A 13904-nucleotide genomic window follows, 5' to 3' on the forward strand; every position below is an offset into this window, starting at 1 on the left:
ATCGGGGCGTGCGGCGCAGGCGCGCGGGGCGAGGGTGGCGGAGGCGAGCCACGCCCCCCCTTTCCCGCCTCCGGCCGCTCCATGAGGGCCTGGCGCGCGCTGCGGCGGGCGGTCGCCTCCTCTTCCTCCTCCTCCTCTTCCTCCTCCTCCTCTTTTCCTGCCGACGGGAAGCCTCGCAGGCGGGCATGGGAGACGTCGCTGTCGCCGCTGGAGCGGGTGAGGCGGCTGCTGCCGCCCGAGGAAGCGGCGGCGGTGGCGCGGGGCGCGGCGGCGGCAGCGCCGCTGCCGCCTCGGGCTCCCCGCGACCAGGACGAGGAGGAGACGGCGGCGGCTGCCCCCCGTCAAGCGCTGGTTGAGGCGGCGGGTCCGCGTTCCGGGCCTTTCCGCGCCGGGGAGCTAGCGCTGGCGGAGATGCGGAGGAAGCACAACTCGACGGTGAAGCTGCTGTGCCGGCTGGCGGCGGAGGCGGTGCTGAGCAGCCCCGGCGGCGGCCTGCCCCACCGCGACATCATCGGGCAGCTGCCCGGGCAGGTGCTGCGCACGTCGGACGGGAAGCGGCTGCTGCTGAGGCGGCCCTCGCTGGACGAGTACGTGCTGCTCATGCCGCGGGGAGCCACCATCGCCTACCCCAAGGTACCGGCTGCTGGCTGGGAGGTCGCCGGCCGAATCTCACCTTGAATTCCCCGCGAATAGTAACGTGCCGTGTTTTTCTCGCTCGCAGGATATAAGTGCTCTGTTAATGATGATGGATATCCACCCCGGAGACACCGTGTTGGAAACTGGCAGCGGGTCTGGTGCTATGAGCTTGTTTCTGTCAAGAGCAGGTGAGAACCTGGCTTTAAACAACACAGTGTTTGTTTATTTCCTTATCACAACCTGGGCTTTTTGTTGCCCAGATACTTGTGGTTCTCGTGGTCCTTACTATTCAGCTCATGAAAGCTTTGCTGCAGTTTCACGTGTAGTTATGTTGACTTGAAGGAAAGTTACATCAGCACAGGGGCTGCAAACCATTCTGACTGTGCTTAGAGGGCCGTAGTGTAAATGGTTACCAAAGGCCTTGCAGAAAGCTGAGTTTCGGCCATGCCTCAAGATCACTCAACTGCAGTTGGTCTTGATATGTTGGGCCCAAGTTTCAAGGTCAGCAATTGCACCTCTGCTCCCTCTCCCTCCTTCTACCTCCTAGTGTTATTGCTTGGTTTCTTCTGATCATCTTTCTGGAATAAACTAGTGTTGGGGTTTTTTAGTTGGGATTTTGAAGCAAGGGATTATCCTCAAAGCAAACATTGCTGCTGTAGGAGCTAGAAGCTGACAACAGAAGATAAACATCAGCACTTCTCTTTCTATTCAGAGAAAGGAGGAGTCCTCAGCTTTCCCCATCTTGCAGATGCAGAACCCAAAGAGATGGAATACCTGCTACTGGCTAAGGCAAAAGCTAGCTCTTGCTAAATACAGCAGCTGGTTTTTCTGCCTTGGGTATTCAGCCTACTGTGGCCATTTCATACAACACCTGAACTTGCCAATTACTCCTCTCATTTTTCTGTCTTGTCCAACAGGTTTTTTTCTAATCACTTGAATTTAGCTGTAAATGGGCCAAGTTGGCAAAATCATTGACATTACCAAGCTGTTAACCCTATCCAGGGAAAGAGAGCAGTTGTTGTGTGCCAGATCAGCTCTATTTTGAGGAGTGGGAGAAAAGTATGAAATTGCATTGCTATTTTCAAATTTATTGAACTTGAATCGGCACCAAATACATCCAGTTTTAGTCACAGCTGAACACACTTTGGTGCTGACACAGAAATAAATAGATTTGATTTTCTGGTTCCTTATGGTGGCTGCTTTTGCCACCATTGAATACACACCAGTGATACCCAACAAGGAAAACAGCTGCCACGTGGGTAAATGCTGGCATTCAAATCTAGTGGTACCTTACCAATGCCCATGGAATTATTTAATTTCCAAAATTCTTGTTGATTTAACAGATTTCATTCATCTCTTGTTATTCCTTTTATATTTTATTTTCCATTCTTTCTTTAATCATTCCCAGAAACTACTGACATGAAACAGAGTTAAGAGAATGGTGTTTGCCATGACTTTAAGATCTTTGAGGACTGGAAAATATGATGTATGCAAATTGATATACTGTAGCTTCACAATAATGAAGTTTTGCCTAGCTACTTCACCTTGTTGTTCTTATTTTTAAAAAAGCAGTTTCAAAAAGTAGGAATTACTTTGAATGAGTGATGGTAAAACTGACCCACCCCGTGTGAAGAAGTTTATTTTTCTGATGTTTCTAAACTGGCAATCTAAAGCAACAAGGAGCTGGCACTGTGACTCTACAACTGCTTCAGGTGATCAAAGGCAATGTGTTGAAACCTTCCCTCTCTTACAAGCTGCTTCTGGCCTTTGTCTGATGCAGGGTGAGCTGGATCAAGGAGTGACTGTTGGGAACTCCATCCCTTCTTTTACTCAGTTATCTGAATGGATTCACAGTGGGATCACATAGGTGAGGGGAGGAGCCTGGTGACTCCAAACTGAAATGGCTTAGAAAGGCACAGAACTGACCTGGGCAGCTGCTGCTTCCTGAAAGCTGCCTGCACCCATTCCAAAGTAGCAAGGAGAGACGTGAGTGGTGGGATGGGCTTGAGGAATTGGAATAATACAAATATGGAATAATACAGCAGTGCACAGCCTGGAAATGCTTCCTTTATGAGAAACAGTGTACATTGGACTTGTGGTAAATTTCAGAATAGTAAATTTAAACTTAATAATTTATTGCTGTTGCAGACAGTAACAGGAAAAGTACACAAACCTGGGTAAATCAAAGAGTACACTGGAAAACTTGTCTGTGTGGCTGAGATCAGTGAGCAGGTTGCCTTAGCCTGTGAGCTGTGAGCACTGGTGCAGCATTCTCAGCTGGTGTACCTCTGGTTGCTCTAGCAGAAGGGTCAAGCAGGGGCCACAGGTGCTCAACTTTTCTTTTGCTGCAGGAGTGACTTCAGGAGAGCATCTTGGAACAGTCTGGACTATAACTACACTTTGTTTCACCTGTGCATTGAGAGATTTCTGTCTCTGAAAGAACTAACACAGCACTTTTTCTGCGTGTTTGTTTTAAATGTAAAGAAAACATAGATTGCCATTGATGTGATCATTTCCTGAAGTGGAGATGGAAAGGTGTACTTATGCTAGAGACTATGGTTTTTGCTTTTGCTTTGTTTTTTTTCCCCAAGTTTTTATAACAGCAGTGTAAAGTGGTGAGTGGAGTGTCTTCTGTTTGTTTTCAGTTGGGTCCAAAGGACGTGTTCTAAGTTATGAAATGAGAGAGGATCATCATAATTTAGCTAAGAAGAATTACAGGCACTGGCGCTCTGCGTGGGAAATAGGACACGTGGACGAGTGGCCAGATAATGTGGAGTTCATTCTGAAAGACATTTCAACAGCTGCTGCAGATCTGAAATCTGTAACACTCGATGCAGTGAGTGAATCCAAACAACTCCCCCATTTGACACGTGTCTTTTCTCCATTTAAGAAAACCTCTAGTGCTCACAATCACATGAGAAATGTAACATGAGAAACGAAACATGAGAAATAGCTCACATGTAACATGAGAAATAGCAATCCAGGTCCTCATCAGTGAAAGAAACATTGTAATTTTTTGTCAGATACAAATGTTTTCAAGGTTTCAGTTACAGGTTGTTAAATGAAAGAGTGATAAAGCTGTACTATAGAAAGATTACAAGTAATTACTGCTGTCTTGAGAGCAAATACCAACTTGCTTTCTTGTATTTCTGAGAAATTGATATTTTTGAGATACATTATGAGATACATTTTCAAGCATTAAATTTCAGAAGACTACAGAACCTTATTAAATGTGTAACTATGTGACCACTATAGCTATCAGCTATATAGAATGCACAATGTAACTAAACCACATGGCTTGCTCTCCTGTCCTGCTTCTTTGTATCCATATTTCCTAAAAAGGAGTCATACTGGGGAAAATAGCTTGATGTTAACCACTCTTCCCTGTAAAGCTGACAAACTACTTACTGCTACTTACTAAATGCTTTAAACAAATAGCAATTGTTAAAATGGTGCAAGCAAGAAAAATAGTACACAGGTTAAAAATACCTTTTCAAAAATGTTTTAAATAACAGTCCTGCAGGAAGGATCAGATATTGCATATCCATCCCACTGTTCTACAATCTGAATAGCTTCCTAGCTGAAAATGGATAAATTGCCAAAGACAAGAAGTATTTTTAGTCTTGAAACTGACAGCAAGTTAGACATTGTGACCATAATGTGTTCTTTTTATGCATTTGAACAATCTTTTTTTTTTCACATTTGAGAAATAGGTATTCAAATGTGTTAGTAAATGTAGTCTTCTAAAAGTTTTTATTACTGTCAGGATTATAGGATGTAATTACTAGGAGGCTTAACTTCCTACAGACCTGCTTAGTTGGTCAAATGCTACTTGCTGTTTCAAGAGAAATTCATTTGGAAGTAGAGAGGACTTAATTTTGTGTCAGTGGGCACCTCAGGTTTTGAGAGGCAGTAACAGAACTGGTGATGATTAATACTGCTGTTGTATGCATCTCTTTACCATAACCTTGTTTTTGTATGTTACGTTGTAGATGTACACATGCTCTCACAGTAAACATTAGTATGTCTTTCTCTTGCAGGTGGTTCTGGATATGCTGAACCCTCAGTGTGCTCTGCCTGTTGTACACCCAAGCCTGAAACAAGGTGGGGTGTGTGCTGTGTACTTGGCAAAGTAAGTGTTTCTTTCTGGCACCTTTATTCAGGCATTACCTGGCCTCAGTACAAAACCAAGCATCTTCTGAAACACACATCCAGCATTATTGAAATGGTTGACAAAGTTGGGTTTTTTCCCCATGTAACTTGGGAGTTGTACTCGCTATAAATTACACTTGGCCAAATCCTTTGGCATCTGCCTGGGGAATGTTCTCATTCTGGTCAGTGAAGTTTGGCCTTCATGGCATCCTCAAAGTAACTGCACTGCTCTCCAATGCAATAGTCAGGTTGCTCCTTTACCCTAAAACTGAAGGACTTGTGTAACCTCCAAGGTAAAGAATGTGCCAAAGTCAGTAGAACTGAAATTTTGTGCTTCGAGTTTTCAAAATACTACCTTATCCTTTGCATTTCTTCAAAAGCATCACACAGGTTATTGACCTTTTAGACAGAATACGGAGCTGGAAGCTTCCTTTTTTGTGTGAAAGGATAATTGAGGTAACTCACAGGAGCTGGTCAGTACTCCCTGCTAAACTCAAGCATTACAAATCAAGCCAAATGGTGGAAACTCAAGAAAGTATTGAAGAACCACCTCAAAATGAATACGAAGAAATCCATATTCAGGATGAAGCAGTTCTTAAGGAGAGCGAATACAATGGTAAGGACTTTACTGCTGACGAGATCCCCTATTACTGCACTTTGATTATCCAGTGTAGGAAGAGGCAGTGCTTTTACCCAGGTCAGCTGAGAACAGGCAAGGTTTTGGACAACCTAGACCTTGTCAGGTTTAAAGAAGACTATAAATTGTTACTTAGTTTAAAATATCCTACTAAAAACCTGGGCTAAATAAAAATAAATTTCAATCTGCAATAAAGAATGACTTCCCTTCTACTACTGTTTTCAAATTTTTGATTTTTAAGAAAATTCAGTTCTTTATACTCACCCCAAAGCTGCTTTAGAGGACCCTGATGGACTTAAGGATTCCTTAGGAGAAATGGTGGCCAGTGAGCTCTGTTTTAAAACTATGCTGTTCTGGCAAATCCAAAAAAGCTGCCATATATATATTTATAATATTTATACGACAAATGTAAATATATCTACAAAATGCTCTGAATATACTGATAGGTGAAAAAAAAAAAGAAAACATGTTAGGGAAAAATATTATATGTACATTGTCTGTCTAGGCTGCATGTAGGTCTTAAACTTGTGGGAACAAAATAAAAAGAAATGCCCTTCTCACAGAATCACTTGGTGATGCTGCTGAAACAAACCACTCGGTGCCTTACATTGCCCGGCCATCCCACTGGCAGGAAGCTCATTCAGGTGAGACACTTGGAAAAAATTTATCTTAACTGTTTAGCGGTATTTTTATTTCAAATAAACCTTTTTTTTTTGTACTAGCATTTGGTATTTTCCTATATCATGAAACATATAACTTATAATAATAAAAAAATCATTGTATATTGAAATACTAAAGTAGTAACTTTTGTTTTTTAATTAGCGTTCCTTACCAAGCTGAGAAAGTTTCGACCACTGCTTTCTTGATGCTGCTGCCTCCTTAGCTGCTAATTTGAATATTGTATCAGAATGAAATAAAACATAACAAAGTAGATGCTACATTTTGCAAGTTGTGTAACTTTCAAGCAGTGACTGTTTTGATTTCTACCTCGCATCAAGTTTGAAACACCAACTGTTATCCCACTACGTAAAGGGAAAAATTTGAAGTGAATCATCACGTCGGGTGTTGTGATGCAGCCCAGATTGTTCTGCAAATCACAGTATCTGTTTCTGTCTTATCAGGTGCATCTCATTCTCCATTGCTTGTAAACCAGTCCATAGACTTATCTTGATCCAGGGTGCTACATGGTTGCCTTTTGTTGGACAGCCTCTGACAGTCTACCAGAAATAAGGAGAAAAAAAATTTTAGTAAGAAAATAAGGGATCAAAGGCTCTCCTTTGAAATGAATACTTTGATGGCTTCCAATTGGTGACTATAGGTTTCTTTAAGAACAGAGTTCTTAAAGCATAACTTTAGGAGACACTGAAATTCACTGAATGTGCTCACTTGATAAAGCTGTGCTTATTTCAGCATCAAAACAGATGTTGACAGGCACAGCTTTGGTTCCTTTGGTTCCCTTCCAGCACTCATGCTGCAAGTTGCCTGGTTATTTGTCAATGTCACTTCATATAAAGTATTCTCAAATGGTTGGAGGAAACACAGTTTTTTCTGGCCCTTGTCAGAGATGCAAAGCCAGATCTCTCAAGTAAAAACAGACTTGAAGTTGTTTTGGGTCTTCCCTGAGTAAGCAGTGCTGTTTAACACATTAAATTATTAATTATTATAATTAACACATTAAATTATTAATTTATGTTTTGTGAACACCTGACTTGCTTTATATCTCAGGAAATATTCAAATGCCAATTTTTTTCCAAGTTGAGAATCACATTTGTACTAAAACTGTCAAAAACAGTAACAATCTTACTGTAATAGTGAAAATTTGGATATTAATGAGAACACATGCAAATAAAATACAGAGAGCTATAAATAACTACCTCTGTATTCGAGAAGTATACGAAGAACTCTGCACTGATTAACTCCAGGAGAGTATCTTTGCAGAGCTGAGGCTTTGTCCAGATGCCTGAAGAAGTTTACATCTCAAGTGTTTAACTTCTAATAATAAATGTAATAATGGGTTTGCCCCACAACTGCTGTATGTAATGGAGGCCCCTAATGCAAAGGCTGAGGATGCTGTTGTGAGTAGATTAATGGGGAGAGATTCAATTATGTAAACAATTCTTGCAATAAGCTCTTGTTTTCTAGTCATACTCCAGTATTAAAGCAGTCTTGTATAAACTGTCAACAAATAGGTTAAATCACAATTTCCATTTTCCTCTAAGTAACCAATGTCCAAACCCATACTACAAATGAGCATCCTGCCCTTTCTCAAAACATGCTCTCAGCAAGAGCACTTTAACTTACTTTACACACAGCAGTATTTTTATTGTTCCAGCCAGTCATAAAAAATCATTTAAAACAGGACTCTCATTTATAATGCAAGAATAGTAACAAGTGCCTGAGTAGACTGGAATGCACCCAAAATCTACCGTAGTAGATGAAAGTAACATGAAGAGACTCAATGCAAAGCAGTTGGTACTTCCAGGAAGTCAAGATACAATATGTGAAAATGAATCCTCGAGGGTAAAAGCACAGTTCTGCCGAGGTGTAATAGGGAGGGACAGAGCAGTCCCTGCAGCACTCTGAAGGGCAAATATAGCCCCAGTTGCCTAAACTAATGGAAAATTATTCACAACATTAAACCATACCTTGGGCTTTATAAGAAGGAGAGTCGATGAACATTTTTTCAGTTGAAAAGGCGTCCTTTGATTGCTGGGATGAGTGTAAGTCCATCATCTCCAGAGTGTCGGTAGATGAGGAGGAGGATGATAATCCGAGCCGTACAAACCTGCCTTTCTTCCCGCAGAGCAGGCAGTCTGTAGGAGTGGCACTGGGTCCTCGGGGCAGCTGCGCTTGATCATCATAACTCCTCAGAGCTCCGCTGTGGTGCACAGAGCGCTCTCGCTGCCAGATGTAGTGTGTTGGAGCGATAGCCATCACCTGTGGGAGCAGCCATCGGTGGCATCAGGAAGAGCAAAAATAATGGGGAAACATGCTGAAAACTAGATCCAGTTAGTGCGTGGCAGGGAATTAATGGAGCTGAAATGGGCATCATCTCTTATCTGTCTCACTGTCCCACTGGAAAGTTTGCTGCCTTAGGCAGGGGTAAGTAATCCTGGTACCAGTCAGGTGTGGAAACATCCCAGCTTCCAGCCCTGTATGTTCATGTGAGTCGTCACAAACAGCAGCTCATGCTCGGGATGTTGGACACGAGATGATCTCTTTGGCCAGCTACCAAACATCAGCTGACAGTGTTCATCATCACTGAAATAACCGTGGGAAGCTGGGAGGGTATGCAAGGAAAAGCATCCTGCACTCGCCTTGTTCCTTGTGCTTTTCCCATAGCATCTAATCCCATCCCCAGAAATGGGCCTCTAGAGTAAATGAGAGATTTTCTTTTCCACCATATGGAAGTAAACGTTATGTACTTAGAGCATGACAAGGGTTTTTCCAGATACACACTTCACCTGAAAAGTGAGGAATGTATTTTCTCCTCATAAATTGTAAAGCACACAAAATTATTTCTAAAGTGGATGAAGTGAAACAAATTAAGGTAGATTTTAAATAAAAAATATTTGCAAGAAACAGATACTAGTCAACAGAAACTTCACTTTTAACAGTAGTGCAATATAAAATATTCTAGTTTACTTTAAAAACACCATTTCAAACAATGTATTTTAAATGGAGAAGGAAAAAATATCATGGAGGATAAATGGACAATTACATTTTAGCAGCATCTTTTCTTTCCCATGGATTGTCTGTTTACTTTAGGGAAGAAACTACAGAGCTAAATTGCTAGCTGGTGTTACTTGTTGTGATTTCAGCATCTACAATATGAAATCTCCCTCCCTACCTCTTCACAGCAGCGTCTGCTTACAATAGCCCTGTAGTCAATTCTACTCCAAAGCTGATCTCTTAACTTTAAGAAATCAGGGAAGAGCTTTCTCCAGGCTTTGCCCAAAGCCCATGGGAAAATGTCATACTTTGCTTCTTCATTGTCTTCTTCAACTGTGTTTGCCAGATACCTTCAAATATATATATGTTTATGTTTATAAATATTTTTCAATCTTATACCACTATATTAGAATGATTTCTAACATAAAATAACAGATATATCGCAGTGGTTCTTTTTTCTAGTATTGTGAGGAAAAAACACTAACAAAATACAGCCTTCTCTAGGGAATACAGCATTTTCTTAATTAGTTCCATATGCATCCTTTGGGTAAAAAAACCCAAGCTTTTATAAAAATTGTTTTACCCTAGAGTTTCCTAAATTAATAGATAAGGAAGAACTAACATATCCTGACATCTTTCTCCAAGCTGGCAAGAAACCCTTTAATAAAATGAACAGTTTCTGACTGATGCTTTAAATTCTTTAAATAAGGCTTAAAAGTCTCCTGTGAAATCTTTTTACTTTATGGATTTCAGCTATTCTTGGAAATATTATATTACATTGTTCATATAAAATTAGGAGCAAACAACTAAATACAGGTCTACCCTAAGTTATAAATGCAAAACTTAAAATACTTTTTTTAATGTCTCTGTTCTTCCCTTAGTTCACTATCTAGTTACTTTTAGTTTTGGATTGTCTTCTCAGACAACAGGAAAATGTTTACTTCCTCTGGACCCACCTGGTACTAAACTCCTGTAAATTACACTTGAAAATTTAGGACTTTTAGTCTCCTCCCCAGTTTTCTCACTTGCTCCTGACCCCAGTATTCTCTCTAGTCCCAGTCTCACCAGACTCTTTGTCCCCCTCTAATCCTTCACTGTTCTGGCCTGGCTTTTCCCCCTTCAGTGGGGTCAGAGGGCTCCCTCCTCCATGCTCTGTGGATGTCACCCACAGCACCAGTGACAGCAGAAGGAACAGCCACCTTTGCCCCTGCACTAGTGTGCAAATCAGAGCATCTGAGAAGCGATGTGACCGGAAAAGATGACCTGAGCACCATGACACTGTAAAAATAAAAAAAAATGCAGAACCCTCTGCAGGTATAGCCAAATAGAGAGGGTTATGTAGGCCTGGTAAAGATGGATTACTGACTCCACCACTGTTTCAAAGTATAGGCATTTTACAGCTGTCCAGAAGAGTTCTCAGAAATTCTCTAGCAATGTTTTCACAGCTGATTTAAATCTTGTTGACAGAAACTTTGATAACAAGTTACTCCTGAGATGCCTGTCATGGTGAAATGTTTTGATACAAATGCCCTAAAGGCTGGCAAAGAAATGAAATAGGGTTTTGTATGGACACCTGTGAGCCACATACATGTTGCTGTGTATTGTCCTGCATGTGTTTCTTGTAATGCTTTAAAAAGCTCCTAGTTCAGTTTGGTAGGCAGAATGCCCCTGTGTGTATCACCACACCCATGCAAGCAGCCCCTGTCTGCTGCTCAAGCTTGTTCCCTCACAGGAAGAACGGTGACTTCGCACTGTTGATGTACGGTATGTGTGTTATCACAGAACCACAGAATGGTTTGGGTTGGAAGGGACTTCACAGACCACCCAGTTCCAGGCTCCTGCCACCCCCCAGGGATGCCACCCCCTAGATCAGGTTGTTCCTATATTCCTCAAGGAAGTCTCATCACGTATTATAATTATCAGTGTCATAAAGAAATAATGCAAAGTTTATTCTAATAAAACCAGATAATTTTAGAGTACTTACAGAGCCACAAAGAAATTGATTCTGGTATGCTCACTTGGTGTGAAGTTAGCTCTCTTGAAATAAACGAAAGTCATCGCCAAGAGATACTGTTTTAAAATGTAAAATGAAGTATCAATGTGTTACTTAGATACAGTATTTCCTGAATTGATTCACACATCTTGCACCAAGATATTTTCATCATTTTTAACAATGAAGAAAGCATGAATTAAGTTTCTTGAAACTTCCACGTGAAACCATTAGAAAAAGATGAAGTTCTGTATTTGCATTAAAGTAATTAAGGGCAGATTTCCCACTCAATGTATGTTCTGTTAGCTAAGAAGGAAATACACTTACCTTGTCTGCAATTTCACAGCAACAGTCCATCCAAAGGAAGTCTTGGATTAGATCATCATCTGTAACAAGAGAAAGCTGTAGCATTTCTAACACCAAAACTGTTTATGTCAGAAGGTATTTATAAATAAATAACAGATGGTCTTTCATTAAATCAAATGAAAGAAAAGAAGCTAGACCAGCGAGTAGGGAACAGAGAAATTGAGGGCAGTAAGAGAGGTTCAGATGTGAAAAAAACTTACATGACAAAAGAAAACAAACTCTACCAGAAAGGCAAGGTGGAAAATCTGGTGATTTCATTTCATCCATTCTCAGTAACAGCAGGTGAAAGTCAAAAATAACCAGTATTTTTTTTTCTATTTGCATCATTTCTTCCTGCATTACATGTTTCCAGGTGATAGCACACCATTATTTCAGAGGAACTGCTGAGGTCCTGCACCTTGATTACCTGGCAGCCTTTACAGGGCAATACTTGCTTATTTTTGGTCAGTGCTTCATTGTCCATGACCATGTACCGTGATTACCACGAACTCTCTCTCATTCACTTCTGTATTTAAGGGTCAAATAAAAACCAGCTGTAATCTTCCACTATTACTTAATGTCTTTGCTAAACTAAATAAATACAAAACTCATATGAAAGAGACACAAATACAGAAGAGATGCTCCAACTCCTTAGATCAACTTCTCATTCCACTTCTTCCCCCAGAAGTTTATTCCCACAGTAAAGAACACGTCTGAGATACAAGGAGTCCTTTTTTTAAGCCTTGTGTAGAACAAGATGCACATTGTTTTATATGTAGTTGTTGAAATAGAAGAGAAAATAATAAGGAAAAATATCATAAAATAAAAAGTAGCAAGCCACCTTGGTTTTCATTTGGAATTTTAAAAATATACTTTTCATCAATTTGTATCCCTTGTATTTTTAACGTAAGCATTAAATATTTATATACCAAACTATAACAACAAAACATTTTGATAAAGAATTGCCATTAGTTTCAACATGAAAAGCACTCTCAAAATTCCTGAGCTTAGAAAACATTCTGTTCAGTCAATTCATTCATATCTCACATTATTAACCTACCAAATAATTTAAAGAAAGCTGTCATTTCCTGACGCTGAATAACTAGACATGGTCCCTTTGGACATTTATATTTCTGACTAGGAACCCCTTTTTCACAATTTTCTTGATGGTCTTTAAAAGCAGGTCGCTTTAGTCTAGTAAGTTTTTTTTGCTGATGTGATCTGGATGCACTCGATTTTACATGAACAGTGACAGTGGGAGGTGTCTGACACACCAGATTGTGTTTCATTTCGTTAAGCAAAGGTTCCTGTTAAAAAAATAAGAAGAAATTAACTACAAAATTAGTCAGTTTCAGCACTAGTACATTTCTTTTGTTCACATGAAACGTTTCAGTAGAACTTGTATGTCAGATGATGGAAAATTAATTTTATCAGTACTGATTGTCTAAGTCTTGTGCCCTGAGACAGCCACATAGAGTTCTTTGATTTAGTTCTAATTTTATAAAGCTTTATTTTTCCCCAGTAGAAGGAGCCTTCAATTTTGCTTTTTCCAGTCAACTTTGGAAAATGGGAGAAGAGCCTTTCGAGGAGAAGCTGCTGCTTGTCAGATCCTTGTAGCTCCACACACTTACTTAGCTCTACCAAAAAACCTGTGTCCTTCCCCTCCAATTTGTGATTGTGTCTTTTTTTAAATGAATACTAATAGACCTAACGCAGCAGAACTGTGACTGAGCCATGCTGATTGATTAAAATCAAGTCTTGAGCTCCTAATTGCCTTTGGGAATTAATCTTATCCCTCAGGCTGGACATACCCTGAAGGCACAGCCAAGGAAACATACCTGTGGTGTTTGTAAACCGCGCAATTTAAGGGGATACCAAACGGAGAGTGAGAAAGGGTATTTTTTGGCGGGATTAAACAGAAGGGCCCTGAGGCGAGGCCGCCCAAAGCCGCCCGCGCCCGCCTCCCTCAGCCGCTTCCCCACACGCTCCGCGCCTCGAGTGGCGCCTCCCGCAGCCAATCAGCGTGCGCGGCGCACCGCTCCAGCCAATCGAACGGCGGGGCGCTCTTTCCTCCCGCCCCTCCTGTTGGCGCCTGGGGCGCGGCAGCCAATGGGAGCGGGGCACGGCGGGGGCGCCTCTTGCTCGCCTCGCCGGGTCAGGGCTGGCCCGGGGCTCTCAGGGCCCGGCAGCACTGCACGCCCTTCCCTTCCCTTCCCTTCCCTTCCCTTCCCTTCCCTTCCCTTCCCAGGGGGAATGGATCCAGTTTTAGATTAGCTGTTAGGCAGAAATTCTTTCCCTGAGCAACCTGGGCTGCTGGGAGGTGTCCCACCCTGCCCATGGCTGGGGGTTGGAACGAGGTGATCTTTAAGGTCCCTTCAAACCCACATCATTCTGTGATTAAAACATCTCCCCAGTTTGATAAACTTCTCCCCAGGAGTCATGGGACACGAAGGAGAAGGGATACCTGACTCT

The 13904-nt window shown here is 41.5% G+C and overlaps 2 protein-coding genes across 2 annotated transcripts; one reads left to right on the top strand and one right to left on the bottom strand.

Moving 5' to 3' along the window:
- Positions 1–81: 81 nt before the first annotated feature.
- Positions 82–6449, top strand: TRMT61B (tRNA methyltransferase 61B). Its single transcript, XM_038133692.1, has 7 exons — positions 82–633; positions 722–824; positions 3282–3472; positions 4677–4768; positions 5169–5404; positions 5989–6069; positions 6248–6449. Exons 1-7 carry the CDS (start codon positions 82–84, stop codon positions 6289–6291), a joined length of 1299 nt encoding a protein of 432 aa, XP_037989620.1. The 3' UTR covers positions 6292–6449.
- Positions 6450–6536: 87 nt separating this feature from the next.
- SPDYA (speedy/RINGO cell cycle regulator family member A) lies at positions 6537–12721 on the bottom strand. Its single transcript, XM_038133693.1, has 6 exons — positions 12493–12721; positions 11415–11473; positions 11082–11167; positions 9276–9447; positions 8071–8362; positions 6537–6642 (listed from the first exon to the last, which is right to left on the bottom strand). The coding sequence occupies exons 1-6, from the start codon at positions 12719–12721 to the stop codon at positions 6554–6556; spliced, it is 927 nt and encodes a 308-aa protein (XP_037989621.1). The 3' UTR covers positions 6537–6553.
- Between the last annotated feature and the right edge of the window lie 1183 nt (positions 12722–13904).

Source organism: Motacilla alba, chromosome 3 (assembly GCF_015832195.1).
Source record: "Motacilla alba alba isolate MOTALB_02 chromosome 3, Motacilla_alba_V1.0_pri, whole genome shotgun sequence".
NCBI lineage: Eukaryota > Metazoa > Chordata > Aves > Passeriformes > Motacillidae > Motacilla > Motacilla alba.